The sequence below is a fragment of the Sminthopsis crassicaudata genome, chromosome 4 (genome assembly GCF_048593235.1).
Source record: "Sminthopsis crassicaudata isolate SCR6 chromosome 4, ASM4859323v1, whole genome shotgun sequence".
Classification (NCBI taxonomy): Eukaryota; Metazoa; Chordata; class Mammalia; order Dasyuromorphia; family Dasyuridae; genus Sminthopsis; species Sminthopsis crassicaudata.
In genome coordinates, this window is record NC_133620.1 from 245,841,916 (window position 1) to 245,868,434 (window position 26,519).

The window sequence follows — 26,519 nt, forward strand, 5'->3', positions numbered from 1 at the left end:
CTAGAAGTGATTGGGATTTGGGTTTGTGGCTTATGTCAACTGTAAAAGTTCAAAGAAAATTGATTTATAAAACAGAATGACTATTAATTTATAATACCAATCTGTTTTGATGCTAGTCATCTGTATGAGACCTTCTTGTCTTGACACATTAGCACTCAGAAAAATTTCACTTAGAAGGTTGTTTTTTGAGAATTGGAGCAAAGGGAGATTGGTGTTTCTGAGGGGACATTTCTAGGAGGCTGTGGAGACAAGAGTATAATGCAGTGAACAGGGCATTAGAGTCAGAATCCTGAAGCCTCAGATACAACTTCCACTTCAAAAATTTACCAGTTGTGCAACTCTAGGAAAAGGAATGAAATCTCTTTGTGACTCAGTTTCCCTCCTCCAGCTTAAATCTATGATCCTATAATCCCATGTCATTTTTCTATTCTGGAGATTAGGTTGTAAAGAACTCAATGAGTCTTGGATAAAGCTTAACAAATTCTTTCTCTCTTATATAATTCTAGCATTATGTTGTCTGTTATATATTAATGCTTTCTTTATAAAATTAGGGGCCAAACTAAGTAATCTTTATTGCCCTATCAAGCTTAAGCAATCTGTGATTCTCTTTATTTTAAATATCTTTTTAAATGCCAAACTGCATTATTCTATTCATGAATATGACTACAGACTTGTATTGCATATATCTTGATGGCAATGTTGTATTTAATTTCACATAAGTATATAAATTAGAGTAATCTCTGTCTGGAGGGTAAGCATTTTTAGTCTTGGGCCCTCTTCTTTCTCTACATTTACTCTCTAGATGAACTCATATATTCACATGGATTCATTCATCTTCTCTACATAGAATATTCCCAAACCAATATAGCTAGCTCTAACTTTTCTCCAGAATTCCAGACCTACATTATCAACTGTTTGTCCTAGCTTTGTCCCATTGGATTCTTGCAGTCCACAAATTCAAACTAACTCATCTTCTCCTAAGAGCTACTCTTTCATAGATCCTTTTTTTTTTTCTTTTGAGGTTAACATTGTGTCACACAGGTTTTGTAATCTTAAAGTCATACTTGATTCTTTATCTTCTCTCCCCTCTAATCTATTATCTCCAAAACAAATCTTGAATTAATCCTCTTTTTTTTCACCATTAGTGTATATCCATCTCATTTATCATTTGAACTTCTGTATTCTTTTTATTGCTTTCTTTGATTTTGGCTTCACCTATCTCCAGTCCAATCTTTCATTCAGCAACCAAAATAATCAGGGTTATGTTGGTAAATGTTTACCAACTGGATCCTCAGGAAAATGTATATATGAATCATTTTTCATGTACTGTGATTTTGTGGGGGCTTCTGTTCTAATGGGTCAATCATTCTGGGTCTCCTGGCTTTGGAATCTGCCTCAGGAAACTCCCATGCCCACTCTGTCAGATTGTGATTACTCTTTAGGTAGCTTCTGGCCTCAGGAAACTCTACACCCAATTTTTCTGATTCTGAATGGACTATTTCTCAATTCATTGCTGACTGGTAGTAATCTTGTCAGTAATAATCTGATCAACCAAGAACCACCCTTTCCAGAGACTACTCCTTTCTATTATGAGCCACAGAATTAGCATATCTATGATTGAAAGCTGTATAAAAAATATCTCCTTTGCTTCTGTTTCTATATTGAATTCCCTTACAATTCAGTCCACTTTGAATAAAACTTTTCCCCTTGACTAGGAGATGGATTCAAGCTTGCGAATTTTTTTGAGACACCTCATGACACAAGTCTTTTGTCCCTTCCTTCCCAACCTCAATTCTTTTAAGTTTAATTTGCATTATTAATATTTTCTTCATTACTTTCTTAGCTCTAGATAATCAACAATAATTATATGTTAACTCCTGATTTGTAAAATTTTCTGATTTCTGAGGTGTAAATGTTATCCTGAAAATTTAACCATTATTTCTGCTTACAGCTGGTTCTAGAACACCACTGTTAATAATTTCTAAAGTACAAATACTAACTGTGCTATTGAATTGATGGAAAACTTTTAGTGTTTCTTTCTTATCTAGACAAATGACAGACTTTCGGATGGGTTTTCAAGGCATTCCACAGTCCAATTTCAATCTATTCTTTCAGCCTTATACCTTACTCCTCAGGCACTTTTCATTGTAGCCTAAGTAGACGATTTATGGATTCCTATGATTAACATAAGTGTGTGTGTGTGTGTGGATGTATGTATGTGTGTGTTCCCCCTGGCCAGAATATTCTTCCTTTTTCAAATCCTGCTCAGTGCATTTCTTAATGTTTAAACTCCAAGTCTGAATGGTATCTCATTCTCCTCAGGCTTTTTAGCATTTTTATCTTCCTTCAAGGATCAACTCAATTATCATCTCTTCCATGAATTCTTCTTTGAATCCCTTCAGTTATTAATATACTTTCCCTCCTGTAAATGACCATGGATTAACCTACGATCAGATGATCATAGATTTAAAGTTTGAAGGGATCTGAGAGAACTCTCAGTCCAGCCTCTTCAATTAACAGAAGAGGAAACTTAGCTATAGAATGTAAATTTCTCCAGGACAAGGATTACCACTACCACTAGTGCTTTTCACAGATTGTTATAAGTAGATGGTGCTATTGAATGAAATAATTGTTCTAAACATTTGCTTTCCTTGATGTGGACACAGGGAGACTTTGCTTTTTTTTTTTTCCCCCAGTAGAGGGAAGTTGCTGCTTCCAGTTAAGGATTTAGACTTAAGTGGTTGAATTCACCTGGAACCATCGATAGTCTCCAAGAAAGCCTCAGGTGGTTGAAAATCATGGAGCTTAACTTCCAAGTCTTGCTTTTGTATGTGTGTTTTTTTAACCTTATCTTTAACAAATTGGGAATGTGTTAAAATTTAATTAATCTATTTAAGTATGCCCAATTTTATAGATTAGTTGCAGCAAATTTTAAAACCTGGATTTAGTTTCCTTTGCCAACAAATTATACTTGCCTGAGCCAAAGAAATGGGAAAGGAAAGGCTCTGTAGAACAAGATCATAGAGTTTATTCCAAAGCTGGAATTTTGTAAACACATGTAAACACAGGTTAACCAGCCTTTGGGTCACTTTAACATCTACTTCCATACCCTACAGACACACAACACAACACACACACACACACACACACACACACACACACACACACATCCCTTTCCTTTGCTTCAGCAAGGTTAGTCTTTTCATTCTTCCCCAGAAACCAACACTCATTCCTACTTGCATGTTGTGTGTGTGTATGTGTGTGTTCACACGTGCTTTCTCCCATATGTGTGTGTATGTCCCCCCTGGCCAGAATATTCTTCCTTTTCCATACTATTCTACCCAAATTCCATCCATAATTCAGAGTAAATCTCATAGGAGATAGAAGTTGAGGTACTTTTACTACTATATCATATTATGCCTTGGATTTTTAAACGATTGTTCTTTTCTCTTTAGTTAGATTGTTAGCTTTTGAAGAATTGGAATTATGTTTAACATGCTAATAAAAAAAAAAATCCCCTCACTGTGACTAGCAGAGTGTTGTGTACTTCATAGTTAATAAATTCTTATTGCATGAATTATTTGTATGAACAGTTGAGAAATGAAGTGATAACAATGCCTGTGAATGTATGTGCTCTTTATTCTAGAAGATCACATCATCTGGAAGGCAGTGTACATTCTGCAATAAACTTGTCTCTGACATATACTGCCCGTGTGGCCTTAGACAAGTCACTTCCCTGAGAATCAGTTATTTCATTTGTGATAAGAGGGGGTAGAACCAGATGTATTCATAGCTCCAGAGTCAGGATTTTGTGATCTTATCACAGTATTAATAAATACATTAGCTCTTTCAAAATTTAATAAATTGACACAGCTGACACTCAGGTACTTCACATATTTTGATGGCACAAATAAATAATTCAAAAGTTAGGAAAACAAACTTTACATGTTGTTAATAATAAGAAATTTAGGTTTTTATTTTTTGTTTTGTTTTTGTATTGACTCTAATCAACTTAGGGACAGTTTAAAAAGAAAATTAACTACCTAGCTAGAGATAGCTGAGTGGCAGAGTGGCTAGACTGCTGAGTCTGAGAGTCAGCAATACCTGAATTCAAATTCAGCCTCTGGTACTTAATTACTTTTTAATTCTGGTTAAGTCATTTTACCTCATTTCCTTTCTTATAATGGTTCCTTTGTTTCTAATCCAAAATGCAAACTAATTGGGCTGATCCTTACACTCCTTGTCCATGTCTGTCTCTGCAAACCTATATGGATATAGAAATATATATATATATATATATATATATATATATATATATATATATATATATATATATATATATATATATATATATATTAATAAATGCATTATATAGGAAAACATATTCCATGTTTAGATAGGTTTAAGAGAGGCGGTATGACATACTGGATAGAGGATCATCTAGCAGTGGTGTTGGGGAGTCCTGGGTTTAACGCCTGCCTCTGACACATACTGCCTATGTAATCCTGGCCAAGTAGGTTAACAATTTCAGTGGTCACTCAGGAACTTTTCCAAGATTATAATTTGCAGACTTATGTGCAAATTTCTATTAGTAGAGGAAGTTATTGTGCCTATAGCTATGAAACATGTTAAGATATGTAATATAAGAGATATGAACAATTATCTTGTTTCCTTAATCTATATACCAAACATATTACACCCTAATATTCTCATAGATAACAAATATACATATACATATGTATGTATGTTTCATACCTAATACTTTAAGGATATATTCTGTGGCTTTATTATTATAGGTATTTATTTCAAAGATGTAAATCATATTCCTTCTATAACTTTGAAAATATTTAGTTTTTGGTGTTTTTTAATGTATGTTCAACAGCAATTAAAAGCACATATGAGTGCATATATGTATATGAGCAGATACATTATAGGCATAAGAAATACATGCATATATTATGTGTATAGGAAGTTGTGTGGTATGGCAAAAAACCCAGGGAGTCAAGTTGTCTTCTAACACCTATTAATTAATAGAAAGGAAGTCATCTTACCTCTATCATCATCTACTCTATCATAATCCACTAAAATTATAAATTGCAAATTAGGTACTGATTTACTGTAGTAGATGGAGTTTCCTCATTAGAAATTTCAATGAATTTACCAATGAAATGAGAAGTTAATTCCAAAACTATGGATACCTAAGTGAATATATATGCATAGCAAATATATTTTCATATATCTTTCTGGTACTACGAATTACCCAAAGAACAGAAAACCCTATATTAATAGTAGAATAAAAAAAAAAAACTTTCAAAGTCAAAAGTGAATGATTTTTGGATCATTTGTATTCTCTGCAATGGAGTTTACCTACTTCTCTTGTAGGGTAATTCAGTTTTCTGAGTCACTAAAACTACTGAGAACCACAGTTTCCTAAGTTTGCTTAGAATACTCTTTTGTACTCTCTGTAAAATCCCTTTTAACTGAGTTTATGAGTTTATGAGGCTTGACTTGAACAAAGGCTGCTTACATACATGCAACAACTGGGCCTAATCTTTTATTTACTATGTATATCTCAAATATAATCTGTCAAACATTTCTTTAAGCCACTGGAACTGAAAAAAAAAATTATAAAGGAAGTGTGTTATTTAATTTTAAGTATTTCAAGACATTGTGTAGTACACTGTAAAATTCACAATTTAGGAGAAACACTTTTCTTTCTGATATATTAATATCAAAGGAAAAGGGTCTAGACCTCCCTCTACTAATTCAAGCAAGTATTTTCTCTGTGATATACAGTATTAGATAGTTGCCTAGAATACTGTGACTTAACTAGGGTCACATGGCCAGCATGTATGAGAGGCAAGACTTGAACTCAGCTCCTGTTGACTCCAAGATCAGTTTGCTGTCCATTATGCTTGCTGACTCTCATGAAACTCATTTGTTTACCTAAATATTTATACCAATGCTTTTTTTAGGTTTTATTATTATTGTTATTTTTCAAGACTCCATATATTCTACATCTGGTATTCTGAGTGGTTTCATGATTTTAATTAGAAACTGAAGTCCCAACTACATGTTACAGGAATTAAACTGAATAGTAAGCTTTTTGTGTTTTACATCTTGACAGAATATTATTCCTATAACAACAAAAAAAAAAATCTCATAAAACATTAAAGAGTTTTAAGACCATATTATAATTAGCATGATAATTTTATACTAGTGAAAAATCAGGCTTTTGTTAACAGTTATACTCTTTTTTGCATATTTTGATAATGTTTATTTTTTAAAATTTGATTAAAAATAGACTTTTCAAAATCTTTACATCAAGAACAATAAAAACAAACGACAGGAATGAAGCCTGAGCTGTTTGTTTGGTTTTTAAGGCTCCAGCTTGTGGTGGAGTTGGCTTTTTTATTGAACCTCTTTCTAAAAGTAGGTCATTTTCTCTTTGCCTGAGCTACACCGGTTCCAAAGCCATCACAGCCCCTGCCCCTGTTCCCAGAGACTTGGGCTGGTCACAAAAGATAATGCAGCTCAGGTTAACATTTAACAAGTTTGAATAAACTTCTTGAAAACTTGGGATACCCTTCCTTGCCACAGTATCATAAATACAATGTTCAATCATCTGAAGAACAACAAAAAAAAAGTTTAAACAAGTCTCACAATAAATTTCCTTTAATGATAATCTGAGGGGGCTAGTGACATCACTAGCATGGCTTATAATGAAGCTAGAGACAGTTTGCACCAACAGCTTCCCTCAGCCTTCCCCTCTCTATGAGCTGCCAAATACATTCCCTTTTTGTCTCTGTTATAGACTATGGATCTGAGATGATTTTAAATCCTGCATAAGTGCAGTTTTTATTATATGCTATGAAGAACTTTAAGCACACATGGCTTCTCTTTTGATACATGCATTGCCCTCAATTATTTAAAATAAGCATTTCCTTTTTTTTTTTTTTTTTTTTTGGCATTGTAACTTACTGTTTTTCTTAGTTGTGTTTTCATCATAAGATAGAAAAAAAATTATATATGAGAATGATGGCAGCAGAATTCTGACAAGCTGAATTTACATAGTACATTGTTCCAAAGAGCGTTTTGAGTAGAAAATACAGAACCTATTATACAAACCTACTTTTACATTTGAGAAATCATTAGCCTCAAAGGAGTAATAACGATATGCCATTAAAACTGAGAATACATTTTTTTCGGTATCTGCATTTAAAAAAAAAAAAAACTTTATAAATATGTAAATTTCAATTCAATAAATCCCAAATAAAATGCACTAAAAAACTGATATGTAGACAAAAGTTTATTTACACCATACAACATTTTAAATATTTTATACACAGCTGCAGCAGAGAAAGCTACTTTGAGCTTTCTGGAGAAAACTGCAATAATAAAGATGTGAAATATATTATTCATATAAAAGTGAGATTATTACTTTATTGCATTTAAAGCAATGAAGAATGTAGCTCAACAAACATTCATTTAATGACAAAAACTTTGCTTTTATATTATAAAGTAAAAAGTGTAGTAATGGCCAAACAGACTGTTATAAACTTTAAAAACTGCATAAATATATACATTGTGCTTCATGGTGAAGTTTTCTGAAAACTAAACCAAATGAAGCAGTTACAACATGAATCGTTGCTTGAGGTTTATCTATAAAGATTACCTTACAAATCCATTCCACGTTTACTTACAACACAGGATGGTAAGAATTGTACACCTGGTTCTCCCCACTAGCTTGCCTAGAGGGACGATAAGGTACGAAAATACCACTGACGTTTGGCACATGAAGATCCTGACATTTGTACGGTAGCCACAATGTCCAGAGAGGAATGTCAGGCTTCCCAAGACTTGAATGTCAGTGCAATGAGCAATCTCCTTTCTGTATTTTGCGCTTTTTTTGTTTATTTGTTACACCTCTGTTTGAAAGTCTCCTTCCTGCACATCGAGAGGCAAATTCAGACACTTCTCCCATTCTGCTGGTCTTAGTTCCAAAGCGTCTTTTGCCTCTGTGTCCAAAACATTTATTGTGGTGTAATGTTGATAATCACTAGGGTTTTTGAAAGTGTCCCATGGGCTCTTGTTTGGTGCTGGGTTTTCCTGTGAAGAAAACAAGAGAAAAAAGAAAGCCATTTATGTGATGGATGGGATTGATGCCTTTTTAAAAAAAATTTTTATTCTTTTTGAGCATCCCAGGTAAGTGTCTATTTGCTGCCTTAATCCAGCTTAAGCAATTACAGAGAGGAGCTGAAATTGCAGCCAGCTGCCAAGGAACAGGCATGATTTGAATTCATTTGCATTGAAAAAGAGCAGATGAGCACCTTGTCTCTAACTTGTGATTCATGGAGCTAATCTGGAGGAGCACAGAGACTAAACTCATTTAGGGAAGGAATTTTAGTAAGATTAGACTCTTAATCGCTCTGTCACTAGTCTTGGAGCTCTAGACAAGTAACTCATTTAGCGCCAGTTCCCTCATCTGTAAAATAAGAAGAATAATTGCATTTACCTCAGCATTGTGAGATCAAAGAGAAAACATAAAGAACTTTCCTTTATGATGCTAGCAATTATTATTATTATTATTATTATTATTATTATTATTATTATTATTATTATTATATAGAGCCCAAATGGGCTTGAGGGGCCACTTAGTTTAACAAGGGAGAAAATTGATGCAAGGAAAAGATACATGATTTATACAAGGTAGCTTGGCTCAGATTAAATGTTGTTGTTCAATAAATTTACTTATGTCTTCACAACCCCATTTAGAGTTTTCTTGGCAAAGCCACTGGAGTAGTTTCCTGATTTCCTTCTCCAGCTCATTTTACAGATGAATTGAGGCAAGCAGGGTTAAGTGATGTACCCACTGTCACCTAGCAAGTAAGTATCTGAGATCAGATTTGAACTCACGAAGATAAATCTTCCTAACTCTGAGTCTGATTCTCTATCTACTATGCTACAAGCCCTTTAACTCCACATCCAGCATTCCTTCTCCTGTACCACATGCTCTGTGGCTATTGTTTGGCTTATTTGATGTATTTTCCAAGGTTGTCAGTTTGACAAGGAAGGGAAATTCAAGTTAAATGATAAGTCAGAAATTTAGTGATAGAATCTTCTGAAATATAGGTATGGAGTTCCGATTATTAGATAGCCATTATGGGATATTAAGAATTACTAATGAGTACACACCTTGGTAGTGGTTTCTAGACCAAAATCAAAGATATTTAGCCCTTTTGAGCTATTTCTCAATTTTTTTTTCCTTTCCTTTTCTTTTTTTCATTGATCAGATATTTCTCATCTTCGTCTTTCAATTCTTGCTTTGCACAGCTTTTTATTTCTCATGCATATTTTGTACATTCATTTCCACTTTTGTAAATTGTTTCCTTCTGATAGCTCAGTTTTTTTGGAAACATTTCCTGAATAACAGTAAAACTTTTGAAGACACTTTTGCTCAATAACCAATTACTTTTCTAGAATCAACTTTTCCTTTTCTATTAATGAGTTTAGATATTGCTTTAAAGTTTTCAAACTGCTTTATATATGTTATCTTTTTGATCCTCAGAGCAATCTGAGAAGTAAATGTTATTACCCCATTTTTAAGATAAAGAAATGAGTCTAAAAAGTGGTAACAATTATCTGAGAAAATATTTTGGAAGATTCATATTTTCCTCATTCCAAATCTAACACTATAGCCACCAAACCATCTTATGAATTCATCATGCCTTTTCTGAGGGAAGGGTGAATCTGCCTCTTGGATAGAGTCTTGATCATGTCTATATGGAATAGCCATTAATTTTTTTTTTTCCCTCCTGAGGCAATTGGGGTTAAGTGACTTGCCCAGGGTCACACAACTAGGACATGTTAAGTATCTAAAATCACATTTGAACTCAGGCCCTCCTGACTTCAGGACTACCCCATAGCCATTAATTCTTTTATGGTCATGAAAATTGCTGTGTTTTAATGTTAAATGACAAGTTATTTGACAATTAGTGCAAAATGAAGAAACATAAGAACAGGTAGAGCTTTATCTATGAAGTGTAAAGCTGAAATCATTATTGCCATCTAAGTTAAAAAAAAAATCCATCAATTTGTGTGTTTCCAAACAAATGTGAAATTACAGTGTATTGATCTGAATATGAAGAAACATCAAATGGAAATCGTGCTTTGTATAACTGCCCAGTTATTAAATTTAATCCAGAAATTTGGTAACATGAATCATTATTCAGGAGAGGATATTGGCTATTTAATGTCCTCTTGCTAAATATGCCCATTAGAATAAAAAATGAACAGTTTTTAAAAAATAGTTTCACTTAGGATCATAAATTTAGAAGTTGAAGGAAGCTGATAGACTAACTAATCTAACTTTCTCATTTTACAGAGGTCTAATGATTGCAAAAGGCCCTGCAGGTAATAAATAAAAGAGCCACTATTCAGTTTCATGAACTCTGACTCCAAGTTTAGCCCACTTTACACTTCTCCAGCAATATTATTTTTAAATTTAAAATTATTTTGTTCCTAAGGACATGGACTGTTTTATCTTCACTAATCCTCTCTTTCTCTCTCTCTCTCTTTTTTTTTTTTAGAAATATGGTTTTGCATATATTGGATTGCTTGCTCTCTAGGGGAAAATATGTTTTCTTCAATTTATTTCAAATTCATCATTAATTTATTTGGGAAGAGCTGATGCATTGAGACCAGTGTTGATGTCATTTGTTGGCTGAAAATCTGTGAAAATAGTTAGAAGAAAGAAGAGAAGGAAAAAAATCTGGAACACAAGGTTTCCAAGAGTGAATGTTGAAAACTATCTTTGCATACATTTTGAAAATAAAAAGCTATTATTTAAAACTAAAAATAAAAGAACAAAAAAGAAATTTAAAAAGAAATATAGCTTTGTATTTATTCTAGATTAAAGTAATACCATTTATATTACAGTTATTCTAGTTTAAAATATATTTAAAATACAGTGAAGCTTCTTTTCAGATTTAAAGTCTTCCATGTTTTCTCTGCTGATACAGCTAAGTCAACAAACTTGTATTTATAAAGATCAAAGTTAAATGTGTGGGATGTATATAATATCTTTTGAAGAGCTGTTTGTTAAACATTTAGCAGCATGTCTCTGGTCTTGTTTAATTTCTAAGAATTTGTTTTAATGAATCATAGGGATATGCCAATGAAATTGGCATAGAATACTCTTGGAGGAGGAAACTCTTTTTACCAATGCAGGTAATATATAGCTTTATAGAATTGCCTAGATTACTATGAGGGCAAGTGATATGTTCTGTCTGTTAGGTGTAGAACTTGAAAACAAGACTTTCTTTGTGGCCAGCTAATCTATCCTTTATTATATACTGCCTGTCATAATGAGTAAGAGGATTTAAACAATGTTGGCCCCATTTTGAGGCTATTCCTGAAGAATTAGTCACCCTGTTCTTGCCTGCTTTTCTGTAGTTTCCACCTCTGGAGCTCTGAATGAATAAGTCATGTCCTTGAAGGCAGCCTTTTTGTGGTGAGAAATTGTTATGACAATTACTGAAGCCTCAGAATATGGGTTGGGGAAGCTGGAAGAGGGCAGGGGAGGGAAGGCAGAGGTGGCAAGCAGTAATAGCCAGCAACATACTGTTCTCGTAATAACTCTCTATAGACTGGGAAGAGAGTACAGAGCACTTTCCTTCAAGGGAAGTTATGAAATTTAATGATAGAATATTTGTAAAAATGTCTAGTATGCTTTTTTCCCCTTATTTTCTCCCTTCATTCCTTTCATAAATACTCAATGTATTAAATAATTTCTGCACAATATAAAAGTTCCATTTCTGCTTTTTCCACCTGATATGATATCCATAACCACCTGGCTTCTTTCTGTTGTTATTTCAAGCCTTGTGATGATGAAAAAACAGTTCTTTGAGGGAATAGGTTTAGGCTGCAGCAAGAAGGATTTTGAGCAGCTGTTTGGGTGTGACATGTGCACATATACTACATTTAAAAGTGAAAGAGAAGAAATTCTCTCTCTGGACATCATTAAACAATGATCTCATTAGGGCGATTTGATTATTATCTTGCCCTGAGCACTGAAAATAGATAAGAGAATCCCTCAAATTTCTTTCTGTCCCCCCAAAATTTATTATTTTATTTAATTACCATAATTTACTATACTTTTAGGTATGATTAGTTGGTAACTAGAGAAAAAGAAAAATTGCCTAACTGATATTTTAAAATATCTTTTCCTATCCAATTAGAAAATTTGTTAGTAACAATATGTCACTGCAAATTATGCACCTCAATTAGTTATAATGAACTCATATTTTACAAGTTTATGATCACTAAAACAGAATAGAAAACTCTCTTTTTCCTCCATTCTTGAAGAGTTAGGGCAATAATTATCTAGTAAAAACAGTTTTGCTCTCTCCTACCTACCTCTTAATGCAGTAATAAGTGTTTATAGACAATAAAATTTAAGTAAATAGAGAAAAGTCATGCAGGTATAGAGATGTTGATTCAGGAGGGCGATAGCAACTGTCAGGATACTGAGATCCATATATTTGTACCGTTAATAATTTAATCCTCAGACTAGAGAGTGAGGAGGAAAATCAGACCTGAATACAACCTTTGTCAGCCAGCTAGACTTTGATTTAGGATTTGATGGGTGTTAAAAATATGTTTTCTTCAATTTATTTCAAATTCATCATTAATTTATTTGGGAAGAGCTGATGGATTGAGACCAGTGTTGATGTCATTTGTTGGCTGAAAATCTGTGAAAATAGTTAGAAGAAAGTTGAGGAAAACATTCAACTTTTGAGTATGAAATAACTGCTATAAGTATAGCACTATTGTAGGCACAAGAGGGAATAAAAAAGTATAAACCAATCCCATTTTCAAGGAACTTATATGCTTTTCTGGACAGATAAAGCCAATACCTGGAATAATCACTTGCTAACTACCATTGAAATATGAAGAGTTCAACCCATTACTTGAACTAAGATTTGAATGAAGTTAGGGATTCTAAGAAGTGGATGTTAGGAGGAAGTGCATTGGCATAGGAGACAGTCATAGTCAAGGCACAGAGATGGAAAATTGGTGAAGGGACTTCAACAGCATCTTGAACAACAAGATGGTAATATATTCTTTGAAAATGGCAGTTCATGAAATGATTAAAAAAATAAGATGATAATGATTCTATTAACCTGACACTCTATAGAACAAGATTTAAAAAAAAATAGATCTCTGTCCTTTTTTCCCCTCTCTGAATTATAGTTATTGCAGAATCTAGAGAATTCTGCTTAGGGAAAGGGGAAAGGGTGCTAAAGAAAGAGAATTCAAATTGGATAGGGAGAATGCTTAGGTTTTAGGTTGATAGAATTTGGATGGAAGGACATTCAAGATAGGGGGGAGGGGAAATGAGGGATTAATATCTGATTTATTAGGGTGGTTGTTAAGAACAACAAGAAGAGTGACCAACCTAGACTAGAGTGCATGGTATGATTTTGAAAAAGCCCTTTTGCTCTTTGGGATTCAGTTTTGCTTTCTACAAAATAAGGTCTGTATGAAGATGATAAAGTATTGCATCATAGAATTGTGTTCTGCATCAGTGGAGGAAACATACACCAGTGAAATCAGAGATCTTTTAACACCTATTTTTCATCATGTAAAATAAGCCTTTGAAAAAATACATCTTTGATCAATTCTGATGGACATAGCTCTCCTCAACAATGAAATGATTTAGAGTGATTCCAATGATTTTGTGATGAAGAGAGCCATCTATACTTAGAGAGAGAACTGTGGGAACTGAGTATGGACCACAACATAGCATTTTCACTCTTTTTTTGTTGTTGTTTACTTGCATTTTGTTTTCTTACTCATTTTTTTCCTGCTTGATTTCATTTTTTTTTTTTGTGCAGGAAGATAATTATATAAATATGTATGCATATATTGGATTTGGCATATATTTCCACCATATTTAACATATATTGGATTACTTGTCATCTAGGGGAGAGGGTGGAGGAAGGGAAGGGAAAATTGGAACATAAGGTTTTGCAAGGGGTAATGTTGAAAAATTATCCATGAATATGTTTTGAAAATTAAAAAAAAAGCTTTAATAAGAAAAGAAAAAAATTATCTCTCTTGGAAAAAAAAAGAAAAAATTACATCTCTTCCTAATGATAAGTGAGGTCATTCTGTAGCATAAAGACAGGTGCTTTTGTCACACTTGTCAACTAAACCAGTCATTTTGATACCTAATTACTTGGTTCATATATGGATTTTTCTAATTTTTTTTTTCATGGTGGACATATAGTGGATAGCTTGGAAAATCTTGAAAGATTATGAGCTTTGAATCGGCAGAAATCAGACCTTTTAGTATATATTTTATCTATATTCCCCTGAAGCAACCTAGCAAATTCTGGGAACATAACACAGTGGGTAGACATTAAACACTTGGTGTATTGAATACTTTACACTCAGTGAAGTGAGCTCACTAAATAAGAGTATACTCACCATACTGCTTGTATTTGGTATGTCCCGAAATCTGTCCAAAGTCTGAAATTTCTGATTTAGTTCCTGAAATAATTCCATATGTCTCTTCCTAGTATGCATGACCTTCTGCAAGAGAAGACAGAATAGTTTTCATTCCTAAGTGGATTTTTGGTGTGTGTGTGTGTGTGTTTTTTTTTTTTTTTTTTTTTTTTGTTTTGTTTTGTTTTGTTTTTTTGTTTTTGTTTTAGATTCATTATTTTTTCTTTTCTAATAAGACAAATTGAGTTTGGCAGAAGTCAGAGGGTCCCTGTAGACTCCAGAAATGTAAATGAGTTCTACCAGATCTTTTTTTGATCTCTTATTCAGCAGTTTTTGTACATAAAACATTGAATTATCCTTCTACTTACAAGACTGCCAAAAAATAGTTTTCTTTTGTGACAGTATAGTTGTATTACAAATATAATCATCAGCTCAAGATTTTTATCATTCAAATTTAAAAACTGTTTTTAGTAAAATTGTTACAATATAAAATAATATAGTATGTATATATATTTATATATACACATATGTACTTACATGCATAAATCTGAATGTGTAAAAGATGTGAATTCCTCAATTGTTAACAGGAAAAATAACTGAAATGTATATAAGACCTAAACTCTTCTGCGTAATTGCTGAGTGTTAATATAGCTTCATAGAATAAGAATCTGGCCCATCAACTTCAAATACATGAAATCTTTCCAAATCCCCTTTAATTTTAGCATTTTTCCTCCATTGATGATCTTGGATTTATCTTACACATAGCTCATTTGCATGTGGTTGTTTGAATATTATTTCCCTCATTGAATTGTAATCTTTAGAGGAGGAACTGCCTGGGGTTTTAAAATATGATAATTGATTAAGGAAACTAAGGGCAGTTATTTCTCTGTTCTATTCCTGGCTATACTCCTAACTCTCCCAAAGATTCTCTATATTGGCTTTCACCTTGAAAGCTCACTCCTTTTTTTAAATTTCAGACATTGAAAGTAACCAGGACTTCATTTTAACAAAGAGGTATAGGTCAGCCATGTACTCATTCTTTGCCTTCACGTCTATATTATCTACAGCTTTGATATGCTGCACTCCCTACTGCTACCTTCCGCTGTTCTCCCCTCTCCCCACTATTTGCATTTCAGCTTCCCATTAGATGTGGAATTCCCCTGTTAAAATGTATGCTTCTTGAGGGCAGGGACTATCCTTCTTTCTCCTTGTAATTCTATCTTCAGTGCTTAGCACAGTATGTGGCACATAGTCAAGAATTAAGAAATGCTTGTTAACTGAGTGACTACTGGAACAAAGTAATCATTAGTACTTGGGAAAGTTCATGGGATAAAATGTGAAGTTCAGTAGTTCCTAAAAATACATAAGCATCTCCACTCAGTTTCTTCATATGATCCCACCAACCTACTGTACAACCCCTAAATTTTATAATTTTATGCTATTAGTAATACAATGACTAATATAATATGATTATAAAATGTTTTTATGTGATGTTCTAAGGTTGTGACATAATGAATAGAAGGTTTACTTTGAGGTAAAACAAACAAACAAACAAACAAAACACCTGGGTTTCAGTTCTAACTCTAACACAGATTAATTATGTAATCATGAGCAAATCATTTAACTAACTTTCTAAGTTGGCAACTTTCTAAGACTCTAAATTAAAGATAAATTGTCCATGGAAGGATTTTTCACATAAGAATGTTTCCTAACCTGTTAAAAATCACTGCTATGAACTTTTATGCTCCACAAATATATAAATGGCCTTAATTTATTTAGGGGAATCTATTGTGCATTGAACCTTTTTGAGAATGCAGTGTTGTTAAAATAATAATAGTAAGAAAAGTAAGCAATACCATGAATTTGAAGGAGACAATTTACAAATGTTAACCATAAAGAAGTTATGCCCAACTCTTGAGGATGGGAGCCAGAATTTAATAAAATTATTGATTTTTAAAACTTAGAAATTGAGGAAAAGAGCATTGATATTTTCATTGTTCCTCTAGGACCAGATACACAACTTGTTTCAGAGGTCTTTAACACGGCTCATTTGCATACAAGTGCTACAGAGAGCCCAGGTACCTAACTTAAGTACTATTTGAAAACATGGCTCAGAACTAAATGGCTTATTTTTTTAAGGATTTGTTTTGAAAATGTTAAAGTGACATACGTTTGCTTAAAGTCTGTAATATCTATTTTTGTCCTTGAAGACATTCATGGAGTGTATTTTGGCTTCTTCAGGAACAAGAATGGAAATGATCCATGAAAATTCAAATTTTAATTTAATAATATGCAGGAATCTTTTTTTCCTATACCAATAGTGATTCACATTTTTTATATACAATAAATTTGGATTTAAGCCAGTATCTTCTATTTGTATGAGAGGGATATTGCCACTTAAAATCTTATAATACCCAAATAATCCTAACCCTTGACATTTTTTAGTTCCAGATATTCACTGGTGACAAATCAGATAGTTGAGGACTGGAATATGGCAGCATTATTCATGATAATAGGATGAAACATAGTAAGCAGTTATAGAGCCGTTAGCTTCACATGAGTTGTGGGAACATAACAGAAACAGCATAGCAGGATTTGGTGAAGAGCTACCTTGCAAATATAATTTGACTTGTGATAGATGGTAAAGATTTATGAAAGGGAGAATTTGCTAAAAGTACCAAGTATTTTAAAACACATGACCTTTGTTGCCAAATGTAATGCAGTAATGCAGCAATAGTAGGAACTACTTTTTTTTTTTTTTAAATAAAAAGTATTAACTTTAATGCCATGTCCAAATCTATTAAATAAACTGAGGAAAAATGTCAGAAGGCTTACAAAAATTTGGCTTATAGAATCTTGGCTCAATTCTAGCCCAACAACATGAATTTCAGTTAATAATGACTCTCCCTATGTACATATTATCAACTGGGGCAAAATAAATATCCCGTTGTGACATTTTCCTAGTTGATTTCAAAAATAGCTAGTGTTCATAAAATAATAAGAGAGTGTAGTATGGCCTTGGAATCAGGAAGGTCTGAGTTTAAATCCTGCCTCAGATACTAACTATGCGACCTTGAATAAGGCATTTAAATTCTGTCTGCCTCAGTTTCCTGCCTTGATATGGGGATAGTACTCCTATCTCCTAGATTTGGTATAAGGCTATAATGAGATGCTATTTCTATAAATATTTTGATACTAATACTTTCATAGTCATCATTATAATGTGTGACTCTGGACAAATCATTTAATTTTCCATTGCTCCCAGGTAACTCTCTAAAAACTGAACTGCGGATACATTTCTGTTATCAGTGGAGAGAGTTTTCACACTGGGAGTTTCTCACATTAATTCACAGAGGTCCAAGTCCCAAACAAAGATAAATGTATTTATTTGTTAGAAAGGCATTTGGGCTTAAGTAACTTGGTCAGGATCATACAGCTAGTAAATGTTAAATGTCTGAGGCTACATTTGAACTCAGGTCCTCCCAACTCTAGGACTGGTGCTCTATCCACTATGCCATCTAATTGCCCCAGGATCACATTTTCTAGGATTCCCTTTTCCAATTAAGTAAAGTTTCCTTCATTAATTTCTTTGGAACTCGATTACTTCATTTGTAAAGGGACACTGTTATGAGCTTTATAACATAGCTATTTGTGATGCAAAAGAGAATTATGTTTCTACCTCTTGGATTTTGGGGGAAAGACCGAGGACCAAAGCTATATAGTTTCTTTTTCTCTCTCTTTCTTTCTTTCTTTCGGCCATTGGGATTAAGTGACTTGCCAAAGGTAGGAAGCCACAGCTAGGAAGTGTTAATTAAGTGTCTGAGGCCATATTTGAATTCAGGTCTTCCTAACTTCAGAACTGGTGCTTTATCCACTAGGCCATCTAGCTGCTCCTATAATTTCAATTCTCTATAATGAAAATCCCTCTACCAATGCATATCAATAGTTGTTCTTAATTTATAATCTTAGGTATTTAGTTGTATGGGGACACTGATAACTAAAGGACTTGCCCAGGTTCACTTAGTATATGTCTAAGAGAGCATTTGAACCCAGGTATAATTGACATTGTTACAGGGTCATGATTCATTAGATATGCAGCATTAGATATACCTGTTACCAATAGAACTTACTCTCTGTCCCTTTCCCTCCATGAACTTATATTCATTTATTTTCTCCCATTTCAGTTTATTTCCCCCTAATTTTCAATCTCTTTTAATCAAGATTTTTAAAAACTTTTTGTTTATTTTTCTCACTGAAGCAGATCTTCCTTTTCCCTCTTATTCCTTTCCTCATTTGCTTTCTATTAAGTTGGTGTCCCAACCTTACACTCCTGCAATTTTAAGTCCTTCACTTTTGATTTCTCTCCCTTTGATAATGCTCAACTTTGACACACCTCAATCTCTTTGGCTGGCCTCTTGAACTTTTCTGTTTATTCATTTTCTTCTGTTTCTTGATCTGATCTGATAGTAGAGCACTTTAGTAGAAACAAAACTATTTCAGTATCAATGGAACAAACCTAGCCCTAACTCTATTCTAGGAAAAAGAAGTTGTCTGGCTTTCTTGGAGGATTTCCAGTCATATTTTGATTGAAAAATGACTGTACCTGAATTGCATGAATAAACGCTTACAAGAATGGGATCCATGTGAGAAACTCATTAATGAATTTCAGAAAGAATTTTAAGAAAAAAGTTCTATTGTATGCATTACAAAATAACAATAAAATGACTGCAGATTTTTTTGAATATAAAACATATTGCTGATATGCTTTGTTGATGGTTCTACATTAAAAATGAGTATATAGAAATTATTATTAGAAGCTACTGGACGATCTGGATGCCAGATATTTGTGTCCCTGCCTTTATACCTGGAAGCATTTAGTTATTAATAGGTCTAGCTGTCAAGGAATCACTATTTTTATTTTTTTTAATCATCTTGACAGTAAATGCTCAAAGCAACGGAAAGCAAAGTTCCGCAAGAGATATGCCAATCCTTCCTTCGCAGCATCTATCACATATATAGTCTTCACTTCACTCAGTCAGTAAGACATTGTCAGTCCATCAATAAGCACATACATATATGTCAGGCACTGTGCTAAGTGCTGGGGATTCAAAGAAAGGCAAAAATAGTTCCTGCCTTCACAAAGTTTACATTCTAATCAGGAAGACACTCACATAGCCATCACCTTAATTTAGGCTCTGTCTCTTGCCTATACAATACACTATCCTCCAAATTAGATATTCTATTTTCTGTATCTTTCTTCTCTATATGTTTTCCACACTGCTGTCAAAAGAATCTTGCTAGATATTGTATTTAACATATACCTTAACGTATTTAACATGTATTGGTCAACCTGCCATCTGGGGGAAGGGGTGGTGGGAAGGAGGGGAAAAGTTGGAACAAAAGGTTTTGCAGTTGTCAATGCTGAAAAATTACCCATGCATATATCTTAGAAATAAAAAAGCTATTAAAAAAAAGAATCTTGCTAGAGCATGAAATTGACTATGTCATTCTCCTCCACAATAATCTTCAATGTCTCTATATTATTTCCAGTATAAAATACAAACATCTTAGCTTGACATTTTAAATCCTTTATATTGTGGTTCCTGCTTATCTTTCTGAGTTTATTGAGCATGATTTACTTTATATTCCAGCCAAACTAGCCTATCCATTGTTCCCCCAAACATGGCATGTACCAGCTGTCCCTCATTTCTGGAAATCACTTACCTCTACTTTTTTTTGGCATTACTGAAAGCTGGGCTCATGTGGCATCCCCTTTGGGAAGCCTTTAGATATTAGTGCTCTTCTCCCCTCCTTCTTGCCCCTGTTCAGGTTTTCATCAATATACTCATCCCCTTTTATATGTTGTTCTCCCCCAATAAAATTATTTTTGATTCCAAGAACTATTTCATTTTCTTTTTCTCTTTGGACACTCAGCACTTAGTAGACTCTTAACAATTGCTCCTTGAACAAAGAGAAGCCATGCGTATAAAAGAATGAAAATGAAACATGCCAGACTTACTGACAGAGTAGTGATAAATTTAAAATGTAGAAAGCACATACTTTGTTTGGGTATGGCCAGTGTAGGGATTTTAAACAAGTGCTTACCAATTAAACTTATTTGGGAATTATCTTTTAGACTACTCAATCCTGTCAGCATATTGAACATTTCCTCTATTATAGCTTGTTTCACCACATTCAGGGCTATTAATACATGTGTAAATGAATGTTGAACATATGCTTAAATCACATTACCTAGATTTACATCTCAGTTCTACCCTCTTATTGCCTTGGGAATCTTAAATGAATCACTTAATGTCTTTAAGCTTTATTTTCCTCATTTGTAAAATTAGGAAATTCGACCTGATGATCTCTAGAGTTGTGACCATTTTAGATCCATGATACCATGTTCAAGTAAGTCTCCTATCCCTGTGACAAGGGCAACAGTTTCCATTGGTTAAAAATGACTATTTGAGAAGAAATTACCTGTAGGCATGGATGATCATGACAGAGAGAACCAGGCATTCAGCTTTGGCTATACTGATTATATGTTATACAAACAGCAAGGGGTTTCCCTTTGCTATTTATTTATTTGAATTACTCATGCTTTGGAAGGTTTTTCTCAATATAATTACAAGTTCTCATGTGTATTTCCCTTATTCTTAGTCTGCTTTTCTGGTTATTTTGGTTTTATTGGCACTGAGATTAGGGTAAAGGGGTATTATTTACTTCTCCCTCTCCCTATTCCCCTTAAGTTTTTTGAAGCCGCCCTTTTCTACTTAAGTTTTCAGAATGATTTTTTAAAAGCTCAGATTTGACCACATCACCCTATTTAATAAACTCCATTTGTTCTTATAATTTCTGAAATCAAAAGTAAGATCCTTTGTTTGTTTTTTAAAGACCTTCACAACTTGGCTCCATCCTATCTTTCTAGTTTTCTTATACTTTATGCCCAACTTGATGGGTGGCTCAGTGATACTAGCTTCTTTGCTTTTTTTTTTTTTTTCCTCACAAGAAACCTCATCTCCTGAATTTGAGCATTTTCAGTAGCTGTCTCCTATGTCTGGAATTCTCTCCTTCCCCATCTTTGTATACTGCCCTTCCAGGCTTCCTTCAAGTCCCAATTAACAAATTTCCTATCTTTTATAAGAAGTTTTCTCCAATCCCACTTAATGTTAATACCTTCTCTTTGTTGATTACTGTCAATTTATCATATGTATAATTTGTTTGCATGTTGTCTGCTTTCTTAGATTGAGTTCTTTGAGAGCTGGGTTTAATTTTTTGCTTTTCTTTGCATTCTAAGAAGTTAGCACAATGTCTGTCATATAAAAGGCATTTCATAAATGTGTATTTGACAGAGAAGTAGCTACTGGGGGGTAATTTAACTAAAAAATTTATTTATAAAGTTCTTACTGTTTCTAAAATCGAATGATTAAAATAATGATATGCAGCCTCCTAAACCTTTCTTCTCTACTTAAATCAAAAAAGTTAACTAGATCATGACCAAAACCCTCTAGTGTTAGATCTAGCATTCAAGTCAAATAATCTAGTGCTTTTGCTCTATGGATTTGTAAGGTCAAATTAAAATTGCCAAACATCTTTACCAGAAGCTACTGATAACCCATGTCCTGAGAAGACCTGCTATCTGTCTTATGGCACAACCATCAGCTTTCCTAATCACATTAACATCAATGTGATCATTTGATGCCTTTTTTTTTTTTTTTTGTATTCCAAGGTAGTAGTGCTTTGAGATGAACTGTATCAAGTTATATAATAGCAACAAAAGCTCCAGTATGATTTGGATTTTGGTAACAAATGATGCCCTTTTAAGTCTGATATACCAAGTCCTACAAATCTTTGGACTCAAAGAAGCAGTTTTAAAAATAAAAATCAGTTTTGATTTAGAAGGAAGACAGTTTCTGGAGGGAAGATTTTTTAGTTTCACAATTAGGAAAAGTTATTGGGAGAAGAGAGCGAGCAGCTGATCTCCACTTGTTCTGTGTATAGCAGCAGGAAATAGATTTAAATCAGACTTATTACTAGCCTTGGGGTGAGTCAACACTTTTGCAAAAGGAATCTATATTTAATACTGACTTCCTTCACCTTAGTGAATGTCTCAAGAGTCAGGTGGAGAAGGGCTCACTTTTTGGAGAGTTAGCAACTAGATGGGTATATTCAGAAAGATGCTTGACTAATCAAAACATGATAGTCAGTTTAGTATATAGGTCAGAGCACTGGATTCAGTGCTAGAAGAGCCAAGTTTGGATCCCAGATTGACTTCTCAATGTTTACCTGACTTTGTTCATCTTTCCCTTCAAGTGTAAGAGTAACAGATTTGGAGACTGAAGATGCTAGATCTTCATCTAGCTGAATCCCTTAGTTTTATAGATGAGGAAATTGAGGTCTAGAGATTAAGATAGGCCATACAGATAGTAAGTGAAAGATCCAGCCTTTCAACCTAGATTTCCTGATTTTAAAGGAAGCATGAGCTGTAAAATGAGGAGACTTGACTCTAAGGTCCCTTCCAGCTTTAAAGCTATATAACATGTGATCTAATTCCCACAAAGAAAGGGGAACTTTGCAAAGAACAATAATTGCTCATGCATTTGACATTGGCCCTCCATGCTAATTTCTCTGTATTTCTGTATAGCTGAACCTTATTTTCAGAAGATGAGTGTTATTTTTTCAGGACTAGAACACACCAATCATTATTGGAATTTCTAACCTTAGGACTATTTCAGAGTGAGAATGAGAGTAATCTGTCTATGAAAGGTTGAAAGAATTTGACTTTAGGAAGTCATTTCCTCCAGCTTGCTATTTTCAGCCTTATTATTATAACTTAGATGATGTAAAGGATGGAGTGCGGGATCCAGATTCAGAAAAACCCAAGTTTAAACCTGACCAACACTTATCATTGTGAATCTGGGCAAGTGATTTAACTTTTTTTGGCCTCAGTTTATTTATTTGTAAAATAGGGATAATGATAACATTTCCTACTATAATTGTTTGAAGGATCAAATGAAATATCTGTAAAATGCTGAATAAAGTGTCTGGCATATCACTGGCACTTAACTGCCTCCCTCCCTTAACTTTTCAGTAGTGCAAGATTGATCATTTCTTCTATTTTGCATTGAACTATCTCTTTATAGCAGGCTATTATAAACAATTTAAACCAAATCACAGCTTAAACTAAGGGAGTAATGGAGAAGATGGATAAAGGAATGGGAGTTAATGTTTGGGATGCAGCTTCCCTTTCCACAAATTCACATCTAGATATGAGGCAGATTCTGAGTAACTGAACAGTTGCATGATTTGCTAGTGGTTGTCTTTTTTTTTCCCCTCCAAATTACAGTTTCAAAGCCTAAAAGAAAATTGACAAAGGATCTAAAGAAATTTAATAAGCTGCCTATCTTATCCTTTTAACCATCATCTACTGCAATTGTTTGCTGTTAGAGGTATAAAATTGTATTAGGTCAGTAATATTCAGAGGACCCCCAAGCCTCCCTCTGTTGCTTAACTGTGTCATTGATATGTTGCTACTGGACTCCTAAAGATAATATAACAAAGTCCAAACTCCAACAAGTCTTAGGGAGCTGGAAAGGCTTCAGCTATGGTCCAGGATTATGTTGTGCAACTGTTTATGTCATTTAACTTGACTTGTTTAACTTCATTTAACTTGTTTTTATCTCAGTTCCTTCATCTGTAAAATAGGAATAATAATAACACCTACCTCCTACAATTGTTTGGTGGATCAAATGAGGAATAATATGTATAAAATGCTGAACACAGTGTCTAGAATATCATAAGCACTTAAAAAATGCTTATTCCCCTTTCATTACTTTTCAGTGATGCAAGACATTATTTCTTCTTTTCTTGGCTATTTTGCCTTGAATTATCTTTTTCTAACTGGTTATTATAAGCAACTTTGTTTAATATAACAGCTTAAACTAAGGGAGTAATAGAGGATATGGTATATGGTCATCTGAGATTTGGTCAAGAGACTGGTTCTTGAATACTCATTACTAATGGTTTGGTTGCCAAGTGATGAATTACTTTTATCCCCAGCAATTGACAAGGACCATATTCCAAGGAGTTAGGGCTCAGGGGTTTTCAGCTTACATTGGTGAATAATATAGGGATAGAGTCAGAATTGGTAAATTCATTGGTATAAGGAATTCTTAAATGAAGAAACAGCCAAGACTTTCTTTTCAACTTTAGAGTCATAGAAAGTTGCTTAGAGTCTTGAGAGAGTAGGTGATTTGCCAGAATATGTACCAGGAGACAGGAATTGAATTCAAGATTGTCTGGCTCTAAGATCGTCTCTGTATCCATCTCTGAAACACTGGGCAAATCACTTGGCCCCTTTCTACCTTGCTTTCCCTATCTTCAAAGTGAGGATAATAGTAATTCCTACTTTACATGACTGCTGTGAAGATCAGATGACATCATTTATTTAAATGGTTTGCAACCCTAAATCACTACTTCTTAAACATTTTTGTGTGTGTCTGTGTGTGTCAAGGACTCTTGGTAGCTAGTGAAGCCTGTGAACATCTCAGGATAATGTTTTTTAAATATATCAAGTTACAAAGGAAATGAATTATATTAAAATGTAATTATTGAGATATTTCAAAAAAAATTCACAGATCCTAGATTAAAAACTTATGCTAAGATGATGATGATATGACATATAACTATATTGTATATATTATAATGTGATTATAACATAATATACAATTATATTATTACTATAATATTCTGAATCTAAAATGAGTATGGAGAAGGTATATAGATAGAGAGGTTGGTTTATCAGGTATTATTAGATGAAGTGACAGAATTCTGTAATTTGCTTTAAAAGACCCCCAAGAACTACAGGGTCAGTTAGTTTTGGGAGAAAGCTTGTAGTCTAATTTTGATACTGAAATCAGTTAGTAAACATTGGTTTAACAGTCAAGGTATAAAATAGATTTTTATCTTGTTTCTTGCTCTACATGCTCTTGACAGTGGGCAACTGGCTTATTTACAGGTTGTAGGAATAGTATTGCTTAAATGATCTCAGGAAAACACGATTGGGTCTGAATACATTTATGGAAGTAAAATATGGACAAGTGGGCATAGAGGTCCCTTCAGCATTTGCTTTATTTACCCTAGGAATATAAGGCTGTCTTAAAGGCATGTGAGAGAACTTTAGTTAACACATTACATTAATGTAAATTACGATAAGGGATTTTTAGATACTATAGATGACTGGATGTAATTAGTATATCTATTATAAACTGTGGAGGCATGGAGAGGGTATGCTTTCAAGAGACCCAGAGGCAAAGCAAGCTCTCCTAATTAGAACTGAGTGGGAACATGTAAAAGTCAGGGGGTAGGAATGGAAAGATTCTGTGTGGGTGTTGCAGAGTTTTAGGCAAGCAAACCCAAGTAATCTGTGTTAGAGGGGGAACACATTAGCTTTATCTTGTGAATGGTCATTTAGGATAATTTCAGACTTCACATGGTAATAATACAAATAAACACACATATATCTTGTTCTAGATTTGGCAACAAATAGTTCCTGAATATTTTAAAAAACCCAAAAAAACAAAACAAAAAAACCCCCATAATCCCTAATCAGTGTTACATCCTCAGATAAATGCCACTTTCAGATGAGGCTGTATTATGTAACACCCAACAGTTTATGAAGAGAAAACTAGCTCTTTTCCCTGAAGCACACAAGTGGCACCATTTAGGTTTTCCTGAATCTCAAGACAATATAGCAATCACATAACCAACCCAACAATTATATAGCTGAACAAAGTGTCCTGGTTTTTGATGCATAATGTGTGTTGGTCAACTAGAAATGTATTGATGTTAGGATGATTTGCAACTATAAATTAGGATGTAAAAATATTGCTCTGAGGATGAAGCATCAATTTACTATATTCTGGTACCAGTTGCCATAGAAAACATTCAAAAAGAAAGTGGAATTCCCAATGCTTTGAATGCCACAGCATGATTCAAGTCTTTTA

The 26,519-nt window shown here is 33.7% G+C and overlaps 1 protein-coding gene across 9 annotated transcripts in view; it reads right to left on the reverse strand.

The window, feature by feature from the left end:
* Positions 1–6,940: 6,940 nt before the first annotated feature.
* Positions 6,941–26,519, reverse strand: part of ADGRB3 (adhesion G protein-coupled receptor B3) — a 919,013-nt gene continuing 899,434 nt past the window's right edge. For 8 of the 9 annotated variants that reach the window (XM_074310582.1, XM_074310581.1, XM_074310580.1 and 5 more), the window contains 2 exons: positions 14,494–14,598; positions 6,941–8,109 (listed from right to left, as the gene is read on the reverse strand). In XM_074310582.1, the coding sequence (XP_074166683.1) occupies positions 7,921–8,109; positions 14,494–14,598 (294 nt within the window). In that variant the 3' untranslated portion in view covers positions 6,941–7,920. The remainder of the gene's footprint in view (positions 8,110–14,493; positions 14,599–26,519) is intronic. The other variant, XM_074310585.1, reaches the window with a different exon arrangement.